The 15,654-nt window shown below is 46.9% G+C and overlaps 1 protein-coding gene and 1 non-coding gene across 4 annotated transcripts in view; both read left to right on the top strand.

Annotated features, from left to right (window-relative positions):
* CEP128 (centrosomal protein 128) overlaps positions 1-15,654 on the top strand; it is a 418,732-nt gene that overhangs the window by 321,850 nt on the left and 81,228 nt on the right. For all 3 annotated transcript variants that reach the window (XM_050953220.1, XM_050953226.1, XM_050953223.1), the window contains one exon: positions 14,606-14,629. In XM_050953220.1, coding sequence (XP_050809177.1) covers positions 14,606-14,629 — 24 coding nt within the window. The remainder of the gene's footprint in view (positions 1-14,605; positions 14,630-15,654) is intronic.
* Positions 12,533-12,721, top strand: LOC127052998 (U2 spliceosomal RNA). The gene has a single exon (XR_007774924.1). It is a non-coding gene; the product is annotated as a U2 spliceosomal RNA (small nuclear RNA).

Raw genomic sequence — 15,654 nt, 5'->3', positions numbered from 1 at the left:
GTGGAGGCAGCGCTGACTCCCCCATCGTTGGCACCGACTCCAGCACTAGGACCAAGCGTTTCCTCCTCTCCGGACCGCCCGGCACCGACAAGGGCTTCGCTTTCCCGCCCTTCACCGGCCCAACACCCCAGCCGGCATCCTCCCTTTCCCCGAGGAGCAAAAAGCACAAGGCTCCTGCGGCACCTACAACTGCACCGCAGGCGGAGCGTACTTCCAAACCGGACCGCCTGGCACCGTCATCTGTCGCGGCACCGAGTATCGCCGCACTGTCGATTCCAGCTCCTCAGGAGCTGTTGAATCCGGTGCCTCTCAGCTCCCCAGCACGACCTGCAGTTGAGCTCGTCGCGCCCTCCACACCGGAGACCTTCTCCGTGGCACGCGACCTCATCGCTCTCACAGAGCCCGAACTGCCTCAACCCCCGGCACCGCCAGTGCGGGTTATTCAGTCGATGGGCAAGCCCTCCATGGTGCGGCCGCGTTCGCCGGGCACTACCGAGCACCGTCGGTCCCGCTCCAGATCGAGAGACTACTCTCAGCGTCGTCGTTCAAGATCCCGGTGCAGCTCGCAGTCCCGGTACTGTTCCCCGCGGCACCGGTCGTACTCGCGGCACCGCTCGAGATCCCGGTCGCCGTCGTACTACTCTCGGCACCAGTCCAGATCGCGGCACCGCCGCTCATACTGCAGCTGTTCCCGGCACGACAGCACACGGCATCGGTCGACCTCCTGGCACCGATAGCAGGTCCCGGTCCTGATCGAGATACCGCCACGACTCCCGGTACCGCCACGACTCCCGGTACCGCTCACCGGCACCGCGCAGAGGTGAAATCTATGGGCACAGAGGCCTGGCACAGTCATCGTCAGCTCCTCCGTGGCCTTCACGTCACTCGTCTGCCTCTCCACACGCGGACAGCGCCTCCTACAGGGGTTGTGATGCACAGGCCCACCTGGACCTTGAACCACCGCAGTGGTCTTTTTGGATGCCTTGGGCCTACCACCAAGCCCAGGGCGAGCCATTGGGCCCAGCACGCTCCAGCCATTCGGAGCACCGTGCACCAGAGGCCACAGTCAGCCGGCCTCCCCCCTCGGGTACGGAGGAAGACCTTGCGCATCCCCTGGCACAGCAGGATGTCCCAGAGACGAAGGTCCCTCAGGACAAGGCTTCCGTACAAGAACCACTCCTCCCTGGGTTATCTTCTTCCTCTTCCCTGGATGAGGCGGTAGCGGGTACATCATCATCGGGGCCCCCACCGATTGATCTCCGGGCACATCAGGAACTTCTGCGGCATGTTGCCCAAAATATAAACCTTCCTGTAGAGGAAGTTCCTGAAGTGGAGGACCCGGTGGTCAGCATACTCTCTGCAGAAGCACTGACCAGGGTGGCCCTCCCCTTCATCAAATCCATCCAAGCAAAGGCGGACACCATATGGCAGTTCCCAGTCTCCATCCCACCCACAGCCCGCGGAGTAAGAAGAAAATATATGCCATCCAAGGGGTATGAGTACCTCTACCTACACCCCGCCCTCTGCTCGTTGGTGGTACAATCAGTCAACGAGCGGGAGCGCCATGGCCAGCAAGCTCCTGCGCCAAAATCCAGAGAAGCCAGGTGCATGGACTTGCTGGGCCGCAAGATTTACTCTGCGGGAGGCCTTCAACTCCGTGTGGTGAACAGCAGGCCCTCTTGAGCCGATACAGCTGCAACACCTGGGAGGCTGTCGGCAAGTTCACTGAATTAGTTCCCCAGGACTCACGCCAAGAATTTTCAGCTCTCCTGGAAGAGGGGAAGAGGGTCGCCAGAACCACACTGCAAGTATCCTTAGATGCCCCAGATTCGGCAGCCAGAACGCTGGCATCTGGTGTAGCCATGCGTCGAATATCGTGGCTTCAGGCTTCCGGACTTCCGCCCGAGTTGCAGTATACAATCCAAGACCTGCCATTCGACGGGCAGGGTCTTTTCTCTGAGAAAACAGATCCCAAACTACAGAGTCTGAAAGATAACCGGGTTATCATGCGTTACTGGGAATGCACACACCCCAGATTCAGAGATGGCCATTCCGCCCACAACCTCAGCGCCCTTACCCCCCGCCTCGACCAAGACAGGATTCTACTCGGAGACGAGGCTGCCCGAACTGTAGACGTCAGTCGGGTCCTCAAGGGGGTAACAATTCTGGGTCCGCCAAACCACCGCAGGGACCCAAAGCAAACTTTTGAGGGTGCACCCGAGAGCAGTATACCAATCCCCTCCCTGGATCCTCTTCATTTTCTCAACCGCCTCCACCTCTTCCTGCCGGCGTGGTCCCAACTGACCTCGGACCGTTGGGTCCTACGCACGGTGGAGTTTGGATACTGTCTTCAGTTTATTTCTCCACCCTCCTCCCATCCTCCCTCCTCGTCCCTCTTCAGGGACCCCTCTCACGAGCAACTTATCACCCAGGAGGTTCGCAAGCTCCTATTCATCGGAGCTATAGAGGAGGTGCCGAAGGAGTTAAGGGGCAAGGGGTTTTATTCCCGGTATTTCTTAATCCCCAGGTCAAAAGGGGGCTTCCGACCCATCCTGGACCTGCGAGGACTGAACAAATTCATTAAAAAGTTCAAGTTCCGCATGGTATCCTTAGGAGCCATCATTCCTTCCCTGGATCCCGGAGATTGGTACGCCGCTCTCGACATGAAGGACGCATACTTTCACATTGCAATTTTTCCTTTGCACAGGAGGTATCTGCGCTTTGTGGTAAATCAGGATCACTACCAATTTACTGTCCTCCCCTTTGGTCTCTCCTCGGCCCCTCGGGTGTTCACCAAATGTATGGCGGTCGTCGCTGCTGCCCTGCGCCGTCGTCGTATTCACGTCTTCCCTTACCTCGACGACTGGCTTATCCGAGGCACTTCGGAGGCGCAGGTGATCGGCCGCGTCACCATCATCAGGGAGCTGTTCGTGAGTCTAGGCTTGACCATCAATCCAGACAAGTCCACTCTGGTGCCTACACAGAGGATAGAGTTCATCGCGGCAATGCTGGACTCCAACCTTGCGACAGCCAGTTTACCCCTGCACCGGTTCCAAGCCATAGTTTCCCTGGTCAAAAGCCTACAAGCCTTTCTGACCACTTCTGCTCGAACTTGCCTCGCTCTCCTGGGGCACATGGCGGCATGCACCTTTGTCACGAGGCATGCAAGACTGCGCATGCGCCCACTGCAGACCTGTCTCATGTCGGTCTATCGGCCAGGCAGGGATTCCATAGACACAATCATAACGATTCCACCAAATGTTCTAGGCTCCCTCGGCTGGTGGACGACGTCCTCCCAAGTGTGTGCGGGCCTACCGTTTCACCCCCCCAGCCCTCCGTGTCCCTGACAACGGACGCATCCTCGGTGCGCTGGGGTGCCCACCTGGGGGCCCTGCGCACACAGGGTCTCTGGTCGCCAAGGGAGCTAATGCTCCACATCAATGTGCATGAGCTGTGGGCAGGCCGATTGGCATGCCAAACGTTTCAGCGCCATTTACACGGCCATTGTGTTGCGGTGTTCACACACAACACAACGGCCATGTATTACATCAACAAGCAGGGCGGGACTCGGTCCTCCCCGCTGTGTCAGGAAGCAATACGCACGTGGGACTTTTGTATAGCCCACTCTATACATCTAGTGGCCTCCTTTCTCCCGGGAGTACGGAACACCCTCGCGGATCACCTGAGCAGATCCTTTCTATCCCACAAATGGTCCTTCCGTCCGGACGTCCTTTATTTGATTTTCTGGAGGTGGGGGTTTCCCCACATGGACCTGTTTGCCTCCAGATCGAACAGGAAATGCCAGGTGTTCTGCTCTCTACAGGGTCGCTCCCCGAGCTCCCTCTTGGACGCGTTCCTGATCCCGTGGACGGGATGTCTTTGTTACGCCTTCCCACCCTTTCCTCTCGTCCACCAAGTCCTGATCAAGCTCCGGAGAGACAGAGCCTGCCTCATCCTGATAGCTCTGGCTTGGCCGCAGCAGCCCTGGTACACCATGCTGCTCGACCTGTCCCTGGCAGACCCAAATCCCCTGCCTCTTTGTCCAGATCTGATCACGCAAGACTTCGGCAGGATGCGCCATCCGGACCTACAGTCCCTTCATCTGACTGCATGGCTCCTGGCTGGTTAAGCCAGTCGGAGTTGCGCTGTTCCGCAGCAGTACAACAGGTGTTGCTGGGCAGCAGGAAGCCTTCCACGCGTTCAACCTACCTCGCGAAATGGAAGCGCTTCTGCCACTGGTGCAACCAGCACGGCCATTCTCCACATTCCATATTAGTCCCCACTATCCTGGACTACGTGTGGTCTCTCAAGCAGCAGGGATTGGCGATCTCCTCTCTACAAGTACATCTCGCGGCTATATCCACCTTCCATCCGAGTAAGGCTGGCAAGTCAGTTTTTTCCCACCCTATGGTGTCAAGATTCATCAAGGGCTTGGAGCGACTATACCCTCAGGTCAAACGGCCTACCCCTACTTGGGACCTGAACCTTGTCTTAACCAGGCTCATGGCGCCCCCCTTCGAACCTTTAGCCACATGCTCGCTGCTGTACCTGTCCTGGAAAGTGGCCTTCCTAGTCGCTATCATCTTGGCTAGATGAGTCTCGGAGCTTCGGGCACTGACTGTGGACCCTCCATATACTGTATTCCATAAGGACAAGGTACAGCTGCGACCACACCTGGCGTTCCTCCCTAAGGTCGTCTCCGCCTTTCATGTTAACCAGGACATCTTCCTGCCAGTCTTTTGCCCGAAGCTGCATTCCTCCAGATGGGAGCAACAGCTCCATTTTTTAGATGTCCGAAGGGCTCTCACCTTCTACATTGAGAGGACCAAACCCTTCCGCCGTTCACCTCAATTGTTTGTGGCAGTGGCGGAATGCATGAAGGGCATGGCAATCTCCTCCCAGCGTCTCGCATCCTGAGTGACATCCTGCATTCGGGCATGTTACGACTTGGCCCATGTTCCGACGGGTCCTCTTACCGCCCATTCTACCCGGGCTAAAGCTTCATCTGCCGCTTTTTTGGCCCATGTCCCCATACAGGAAATCTGCCGCGCGGCCACCTGGTCTTCCGTACACACCTTTGCATCACACTATGCACTGGTCCAGCAAGCTAGAGACGATGCCGCCTTCGGCGCAGCGGTTTTACATTCCGCAACGTCTTGCTCTGACCCCACCGCCTAGGTAAGGCTTGGGAATCACCTAATTGGAATGGATATGAGCAAGCACTTGAAGAAGAAAAGACGGTTACTCACCTTTGTAACTGTTGTTCTTCGAGATGTGTTGCTCATATCCATTCCACACCCGCCCTCCTTCCCCACTGTCGGAGTAGCTGGCAAGAAGGAACTGAGGAGCGGGCGGGCCAGCAGGGGTATATATCAGGCGCCATACCGGCACCACTCCAGGGGGCGACCTGCCGGCCCACCGAGTGTTGCTAGGGTAAAAAGTCTCCGAACGTGCATGCGGCACGCGCACACCTAATTGGAATGGATATGAGCAACACATCTCGAAGAACAACAGTTACAAAGGTGAGTAACCGTCTTTTCTTAATAATACTTAACTCTTACATAGTAAATTTCCAGAAGGACAAGATACATCTGAATCATTCATAGCCAAGGTTAACTCTTCCTTTTGTACCTCATAGGAAGAGAAATTCTTTCTTCCTTTACCCCAAAACTGTGTTTCTTTCAATTTTAACTTCATGGGCCTGAAACCATCCAAATACCACACGGTTAGGATCAAGTGCTGCATCACTTGAGCATATTCAGCTGCAGATAATCAGATTCTAGAAAGGACGGGAGCCCACCCCGTGTGGCACATGACAGCTTCCTGGACAGAGAGGGCATCCCTGACCATCCAGCCACCTGTTCATCTATCAATCCTTTTACAAAGCGTTACATCTTGAATTTCATTCTCTGGGAAAAACATCCTTCAGAGGGAATGTGCTCCAACAGTAGTCCCAAAATAGATTAATTCTACCAATTTTAGGGATGGAGCTACATTTTCCTCTGCCTTAGTTATTTCTCCTCAGAACTAATTTTTCCATGCTGCTTCCTACCTCCCAGTTGTTTGAGATTGGAAGACAAAAACAGAGCCAAAATTGAAAATTTGTTACTTGATTACTTCCTTTCTGGACTGACCTCTGCCCATTCCTTGTCCACCTGAAACAAATTCTATGGTGGGGGGACTTCTTTAGTCTCTGTGTATAAAGATAGCACAGTTAGCACTTTATTTATAAATTATGTTTAATCTACTAATAAGAATTAAGTGTTTCCTTACAACTTTGGAAACATCGCACAGGGGCAGAAGAGGGCATAGCCAAGCCCCAGAGCCCTCATGGATGAGTCTGAACTGTTCCAGTATTTGCTAGATGATAAGCACAGCTCGTTTGTCTTGGACTAGAGGAGAGGTTAGTCACAGAAAGGAAATCATGAGGAAACAAATATTCCATTGCATATGTTATCAGTGTACTAACAGTAGATAATATCAGGAGAACATCCCACAACAAATTTAAAAAGTTAAATGTCAAAGGTGGGTCACAAATCTTTTTCGTTTCCAAGATCATCATCTCCAGTAGATGTTTATGGTGTCCTGGGGTACTAATTTTTAGGGTGTCTTGTTTTATAAAGTGTTCTGGCTTGATCTGTATAGGATGATAAAATGAAGCTGGGTGGATTTTTCCCAGATAAATGGTAGTATATGAGATACTCAATAATACAGACAGAAAAACCCTCTAGGCACCTTATACAATTATAATTCCAAAAAACTCAAACCTCTGTCAAAACCAGTTAAGGTTGCTAAATGAGAACAGTGTAGTTATCTATCACGTCCCTTATAAAATCCAAGCACTTTAAGCAGCAAATAAATAGTTACGGTAATCATAAATATTGCACAGTCCATGTAATGAGAATGTATTATTTAGTAATAAAGAAATGCACATTCCATCACTGCACAACAAACATGGATCGATGGACTGTTGGTTTATTTTATATTTTATGTTTTGTTTTTTCATTATCTAAACATTACTTTCTTAAGGTTACTCTTAAGTGGGAAAATTTAATTTTACTTATTTATCACTAGACAGGATTTTCAGGTAAAAGCCTTAAGTATTTTTGTTGATCAGAATTAGAATGGCTCTTGTGTGAATCTGCCTCATACAATGCACACCTGAAAAGATGTACATTCCTGAAATAGCGAAATTAGACAGGCATGCAAGTGCAGCAGGCCTACAGTCTTACTCTGAATGTGGTAAGATGTGCTTAAAAAAAATACAGCAAATGGTATCAAACACTAGACTAGAAGCTGTGTCTTTTGGTTTCACAGCTAGTGCCCAGACTACTAGGTCAGAGTGACTTTACCAGCCACTGAACCTCACTGTGTCTTACTTATCCATCTGAAAAATATAGTAATAATTTATTGGTGATAAAGCTTTGTGCATACCTAACGCCTTTTTCTCTATAGATCTCAAAGCACTTTACAAAGGTGAGTATTTCCGGCATTCTATAGTTACCCTAACTAAGCATAAAGATTTGAGTGAACTTCGGAGGCAGTGTGCTTAATCGCGAAGGCATTGGACTTAAACTCAGGAGGCCTGGGTTTCATTCCTCACTCTGCCACTGGCAACGAGTGTCTTTGGGCAAGTCACTTCCTCTCCCGGGGCCTCAGCTTTCTCATCTGTAAAATGGGACAATGACACTGACCTTCATAAGGAGCTTTGAGATCTACAAATAAAAAGCATTATATGACAGCTAGGGTTTTTTTCTAATATATCAGAGACAATGTAGTCTAATTGCTAAGATATGGGTCTACTACCTCAATGATCAGGTTTCTGTTCTTAATGGTGGCCGCATATGTTTTATATAACTTTTGTCAAGTCACTTAAACTGCCAGTTTTTCAGTTACTCCTCTGAAAGATCGACCCATGCACATTATTTGTAGGACAAGGGGGCACTATAAATGGAAATGCAGGAGGAAAAATAATTCTTAACAAATGTTGAGATTACTTTTCTCCTTTTGAAAGCCAGCCCTGGCTGGTTCAGAGGCCAATGAGAAAATATTTTTTCTCTGTGTGCGTGTGTGTGTGTGTGTTGTTTTTTTACCAGCAGCTTCATTTGACAGAGAATGATGTCTAGCCTGCAAATAACATAAACCTCTTTTATCGTTCCTGTCCTGGGAAACTACATTTTGCCTGAACCAGGATAATGGTGTGGTGTAATGCAATTTAGTTGGGTAGGCTAAGGGATACAATGAAATGCTAGACGCTTTGCCAACATTTCCAAAAGGAACCAATTTAAAATCTTTTATTCTCAAAAGTACTCAATTTCTTAAACATTTTCAGAACACTTCCTGTTTTCAATGAGACTTAGCCCTAAACATTTGAAAGCTTAAAGTTTTGCAGGAGGACTATGTTTGCAACCTTAACTATGGAAATGAGCTCCAGTCCATAATAAAATGCATGTGCGGAGCCAGGAATAGAAATCCCAGTACTTTGGCTCAAAAACAAGTCTCTACCAACTGAGATAAGTATCTACTACCTGTTACTTATAAAAATACACTTACATTCTTCCAAAGCTGTAGCAAATCAAAAGAGGGCAACATGAACATATAGTACCTGTTCCTGATCTAGGGTGACAAGATAGCTACAGGGAGTGGAGAGTAATAGGCATCTATATAAGACAAAGCCCTGAATATCAGGAGTGTCCCTATAAAATCGGGACACCTCTGGTCATCCTATCCTGATCTCACTTCAATTGATGGTGAAAAACAACACCACACCCTCCCATTGATATTAATGGGCACAGGGTTGGGCAAAAAAATAATCACAAAAATCTCCCCAAACTTCTAATTAACATTGACTAAGTACAGTATATTTTCTCTCTCAGTCCTTACATCCAACTACACCTCTATCCCGATATAACGTGGTCCAATATAACACAAATTCAGATATAACCTGGTAAAGCAGCGCTCCAGGGGGGTGGGGCTGCATGCTCCTTCGGATCAAAGCAAGTTCAATATAACGTGGTTTCACCTATAACGCAGTAAGATTTTTTGGCTCTCGAGGACTGCATTATATCAGGGTAGAGGTGCATGTCTAAATCTTGAAGATTTCTTTTTGCCTAACCTCTTTAAGATACAGCCTTTCCCATCCATCCACACATGCTCTCATCATCTCACATCTCAGTTACTCCAGCATCCTTTTCTCTGGCCTTGACAAATCCACTCTTGCCTCTCTGATATCCATTCACAATGCTGCTGCAAAGATCATTTTCCTAGTGTGTTGCTTTGACATCATTAGCCCACTCTTTGCATCCCTCTGATGGCTCCCTCTTCTCTGTCACATCAAACGTAAGCTACTTGTCTTCACTTTGCAAGGCCCATCATGACCTATCTCCACCTATTTCATTCAGTATTAAAAAGTCAACCCCTGCTTCTGATCAGCCAGTGATGCCAGCCTGTATCTCCCACTCGTTAAATTTTCAAACACCTTCATGCTTTTTCCTATGCAGTCCTTCATGCTTGTAAACATCCACAAAACTAACTCATTATCCTCCTTGAAACTCTCCTTTCAGTAACTCAGCCAGAGGTTAGGGATCTATTACAGGAGTGTGTGTGTGAGTTTCTGTGGCCTGCAATGTGCAGGAGGTCTGACTAGATGCTCATGATGGTCCCTTCTGGCCTTAATGTCTATGAGTGTATGGTGCCTACAAAAAAATTGACAGTAGTTAGGCTGCTGGTGCGCTGGGACCACTGCCTGTCACCCTGACCAATACTGTCTGATTGTTTCCTTGTACTCCTACAGCTACTTGTGTCCATCTGTTGTCTCTTGTCTTATACTTAGATTGTAAGCTCCTTGGGCTAGGGACTGTCTTTCTGTTCTGTGTTTGTACAGTGCCTAGCTTAGTGAGGTCCTGGTCCATGGCTCAGGCTTCTAGATGCTGTGAGAATACAAATAATAAATATAGGCAGCACATGAGGCTTTCCATATCCAAACCAATCCCCAGATTGACAAAAGTAAACGAGATTTGTGGCAGCTAGATATGGTAAGACAAGTCTCAGTCTAACTTTTTCAATATTGATCAAAATTAGAAAATCTGGGAAACAGTGATATTTGGCCAGATTGTCCACATCAAGTGATGGCTTTGATCAGATGGTCAGGGGATCAGCAGTTATATGCATGCTTCTTTAAGAAGACATTGGTAATTTTCTCCCCACAATGGGACCAAGATGACTCCACTGGTCTTCAGCATTCCGGAAGGGTATGGATCACAGAAAGTGTTCTTTAACACCCCAGCATCTCAGAGAATCACGCTGATCAAAACTCAAGAAGAGAAGATTTAGCGTTTATCTCAAGAACTTGCCTTGCTACTAGCGTGGTGGACAGTTCCAACCAAATCAGAGTGATTTTTATGTGGAAAGTCAGGAGAAATTTTCTTCAGAAAAGGGAATACTCAAATAACTAACTTTTAGCAAAGCTATTTAGCACCTGGTACAAATCTGCTCACCAAGCCTTTGCTAATAGAAGCTGGATGCTGCCTTAATGATGGAAAAGCTACCATTTATTTCAATATAATGAACACAGGAATGTGACGTAACTAATAAATTAACTATTAATTTCATGACACCTAACATTTAATCTTCTTCATTATAACTATGAAATAAAAGTCCATCTACTAAGAAAGCATTGTCAAAGCCAAGATACACTGATTTCCTATTTCACTTTATTTTGGTGGCAGTTAGGGGGGTTGGTGGTAAAAACAATTTAAAAAACCTTTTATTCTGTAACCTGGAATTTCTGCAGAAGATCTGTGACAATCAGGGTTCAAGAAAATTAGAGATGGCTAAATGCCATATCTGCTTCCAGTTCCTCCTTTTGTTGGGTTTGGCAGGTTCCACACTCTCTCCTGGGGTAGTAGATATTCTGTGAACAGCTTCTACCTTTAAAATTGTGATCTCATGTTCTACAAGTTTCAACATCTGCCAGCAGCTCCAGTAAACTTTTTTAAACCCTGTTGCTATGAGTTTCATGGGAGGGATGGCCATAGGCTGTGCACATCTGGGTGTGTTCCACGCCCCCTAGCTGTTGAGGAGGAAGAAGGAGCTTCTTGGCCTAAGTCTTACTAGAAACTTTTGCCAGTATAATAACATTGAACAGTGGTGTAATCATTTATGACATTTTTATACCAGCAAAAAAGTCCTTTTGCTGATATAGCTTATTTTGTTCAGGGAATTGGTATAAGCTATACAACCAAGAGTTCTTTTTCCAGTATAAACTGTCTCCATTAGAAAGTTTGCCTGTGTAGAAAGAGAGGGGGAAGACCTATCCTCTCTCTGGTCCTGCGTCCGCAATGCCTCAAGACGCCTGGGTAAGAGGATCGGCTTCTGCTGGAAGTGGTGCGAGGAATGCCAGGAGCTGGGAATACTGGTGCCACTCGTAAAGACCCCGGACCACACCATCGTCACCCTGACCGCCAGAGCCATGCTAGAAAGGTCCCTGAAAGACACTATCCGCTACCACTACGCCGAGAACCTCAAGCGGAAGCTGGACCAGGGCAAGGTGTTCGAGGTGTCCAGCAAGTGGGACGCCAGTAACAACTTCCTCCCCAGGGGCAGCTTCACTAGGTTCGCCGACTGGCAGTTCAGCCACAGGGCCCAACTCAACTGCGTTCCCCTCAATGGAGCCATCCGCCACTGCAGCCGAGACAAGCGCTGCAGGAAGTGCAGCTACGTGAATGAGACCCTGCTGCACGTCCTGTGTGGATGCAAGCAGCACTCCGGAGCCTAGCGGCACCGCCACAACGCCATCCAGAACCAACTAGTGAAAACCATCCCACCGTCCCTGGGGAAGATCATCGTCGACTCCGCCATCCCTGGGACAGACAGCCGACCGCGACCCGACATCGTTGTGACGGACGCAGAAAAGAAGGTCCTCCTGGTAGACGTCATGGTGCCTTTCGAAAACCAGTTCCCTGCCTTCCACAAGGCCCGAGCACGGAAGGAGTTGAAGTATGCCTCGCTGGCTGAAACCCTGAGCGCCCAGGGCTACAAAGTCCAGGTACACACCCTGACCGTGGGAGCCCTGGGCTCATGGGACCCCCTCAACGAGCTGATTCTGAGAGCATGTGGGGACGGTTGACGCTATGCCCGGCTCATGAGACAGCTCATGGTGTCCGACACCATCAGGTGGTCCAGAGACGTTTATACTAAACACATCACTGGACACCGCCAATACCACACTGAGTAATTGAGACAGCCGACCAGGGAAATAACCCACTTCCTTGCCTGAGAGGCCAAGGGACACACACCACCCATGTACCTATCCGCTCCACCGATATTGACTTGGACTCCTTATTCATTCCATGGGCGGTGAAACCAAGCCCACTTATTCACTGACACTTTAAAAACCCTTGCACCCCAATATGGGTCTATGCCGGTTATGCTTTATGTATGTATCTTTTCATCCTTGCAAACGGTATCTGTAACCCCCCATAACCCAAGCCTGACCCCAGATGTACAGTACCTTCCCTCTCACCCTGTGTATATTTCATTTCAAACATTTACTTTAATAAAATTTTTAAATCTGTTCTTATCAGTTTAATATCTGATATGTCCTTTATTTGAGGACTATATATTAAATTGATTTTTGAAATGGGGCTGGAATAGGAGCTTGCTCTGTCCACCCGATGCGTTGACCTGGTATTGCAGCGCCTCCAGGACCGGTGCCTCTCCTTCTGGGGAGAATCTTCTGGTTAGAAAAGCAGAAAGAATTTTACTGCTGTAGCTATACCTGCAGACTCTTTTTAGTGTAGACTTAAATTTGTTTTCTTCCTCCACAGCCTTCTGTGTAATAGTGACACGAGATTAAGAAAGTTTATAAAATAAGTCCCAATAGTACATAGAGGAAAGGGGAGGAGACAGCAGACCACTTTCGAATGGTTCATATAGGAATGCCTACAGATTTTCTGGTTGATTTTAACTGTAGGCCCCTGAGTTTGTACCCTCTTCAGTTGCTTAGTCAGTCTCTTTTTATTATGTCTATATTTTGGTTTTCCTGTTGTTTGTTTTTTAGGTTTTTATTTTTATTTCTAACAAAATTATACTAGTCAGTCTATCAAGAGGAGGTAGCATCAATGTAATTTGCCTTTTAGCTTTATAAAGGACTACCTAATATAGATGCTTATATGATAGAAACACTGTAAAACAATCAGATCACAGTAATGAAGACAACTCAGACCTGGTTCACACTACACAGTTAAATTGATTTAAACCGTTAAATCGATTTAACGCTGTACCCGTCCACACTACAAGGCACTTTAAATCGATTTTAAGGGCTCTTAAAATCGATTTCTGTACTCCTCCCCAACGAGAGGAGTAACCCTAAAATCAATATTACTATATCGATTTAGGGTTAGTGTGGACGGAAATCGAAGTTATTGGTCTCATGCTTTTACTGTGGCTACCCAGAGTGCACCGCTCCGGAAATCGATGGTAGCCTAGGACCATGGATGCACACCACCAAACTAATGTGCCCTAGTGTGGACGCATAAAATCGATTTTATAATATCGGTTTTATAAAACCGGTTTTAGTAATTTCGATTTTATGCTGTAGTGTAGACGTAGCCTCAGGGAAGACCTTTGCTCAACATACAGTGGTCAGAAAAGCAGACAAAATGTCAAGATGCATAAGAAATAGGGTAGAGAGTACTGAAAATATAACACCACCATATGAAATCAGTGGTACACTCTCACTTGGAATTTTGTGTTCTGGTAACCTCGTCCCAAGAAGTACGTAACAGAAATGCAGTGGAGTGCTTAGAGGTTATGAAAATGAGTTGGTTCATGGAGAAACTCTCACATAAAGAGTTTGGAATGATTGAAACAATTTATCTTAGAGAAGAGAGGAATAAGAAAGGGCACAATAAATATATATATAAAAAATAATGAATGGTACAGATAATGTAGATAGGAACTTCTTTTTACAATTTCATATGATGCAAGGACAAGAACAAGAAGGCATCCAATTAAATTAAAAGATGGCAAAAAGGAAATACTTCATGTAATATGTAGTTAGACAATGGAACTCATTGACATAGAGGCCAAAAATTTATCAGGATTCAAAAAAGGATTGTAAAAGCAGCAAAGAGTCCTGTGGCACCTTACAGACTAACAGACGTATTGGAGCATGAGCTTTCGTGGGTGAATACCCACTTCGTCAGATGCAAGAATTGGACATTTACATGATTCAAAAAATATTCAAAGTCATGATAATAAATACTTCAAAAAATTGTAAGTGATGTCATATCTCCTGCTTCAGCGCAGAAGCCAGAGTCTAATGGGGGATAAGAAGAAACCTTCCTTTTTGACAGGTTCTTTCATAACCCTTTTCTTCAGGGTTTCTTTCACCTTCCACTGAAGCAACTGCTAAAGACGGGATCCTGAACTAAATGGGCCACGTGACTGATCAAGTATGGCAATTCTTGTGTTCCTATGTAATGAGTTTTTGTACAAAATGTATGTGCAAATACCAGCAAAGACGAAATGAAGCCCATCATGTTCAACTTGTTTTTTATTTGTTCTCTTTACTTTCTAATTATGTATTCTGCTTTATTTGCAGGAGCGTATCATGGGCTTAGAAACAGTAAGTTTCTCTTGTTCCTTTTCAAACCAGTTCTAGTTCTTAAACAGATTTTCATATAGTCTCAAAAGGGAAAAGGTCCAGGATGTGTGAAAGCAATTTTCCAAACACTAACCCAACTTCCAAGAAGTTTTTGTTTGCCAATTGACAAAAATGAACCAAAGAATAGGTGAAATTATCAACTAGCAGTGTGTTCGCATGAGGTCATTTAATGGAAATATGTTGGTAAAGCCTAGCGTATTTTAAAGGTCAGAGCTCTATAAATACTAATTAGACAGGCATTGCCATTTATTGAATCTGTTTAATTTGCTTAAGTTTAATGTAAAGTATACATTAGTATCTCTTTACCAGCAATTCTGCACTTGGATGGATGAAGTGAGCAAGTAAATTTCAATTAATACTTCTGGGGGAATTCTGCGTCAAAAAATTTAAAATTCTGCAGGCAATATTTTAAAATTCTGCAAAATTCTTCATATTTTGTTTGTCAAAATAACATTATGTAATCATGCCAGTTTCAATCATTTTGGTAATTTATTTCAAAATACTGTACCTGTCAGCAGCTATGTCTAACAATACAGACACACAAAAAATTTCCCCAAGCACAGAGTTAAAGAAACCTCTGTGACAACCTAGTTCCTGTTTTTCTGTCCCCTCCCCACACCCTTGAGCCTAACAAGGGGACCAGATATCCATGCCCCCTTCCCCTAGAGCCCAGCCATGGGGCAACCCCCAGACACCTGCACCCTCTACCCCTCCAGATCCCAGCCACAGGACACCACATGAAAACCCCCGTGAAAATCTGCCCAAATTTGTCCAAGTTACAAGTCTTTTTAAAAAAAAATGCTATAGAACAGTGGTTCGTGGGCTGCATGTGGCCCACTTAGCACACAGCTGCAGCCCAGCTGTGTGCTAAAGGCTGGCGGGGTCCAGGACTGGCAGGGGCTGCTATGCGGCAGGGTGCAGGATCCGGGCAGCCACCCTGTCCTGCACACCCAGCATCCAATGTCAGGGCTGCCGCACAGCAAGGG

This window comes from Gopherus flavomarginatus, chromosome 5, assembly GCF_025201925.1.
Source record: "Gopherus flavomarginatus isolate rGopFla2 chromosome 5, rGopFla2.mat.asm, whole genome shotgun sequence".
In the NCBI taxonomy this organism is placed as follows: Eukaryota; Metazoa; Chordata; order Testudines; family Testudinidae; genus Gopherus; species Gopherus flavomarginatus.
This window is presented reverse-complemented; position numbering and strand designations above follow the sequence as displayed.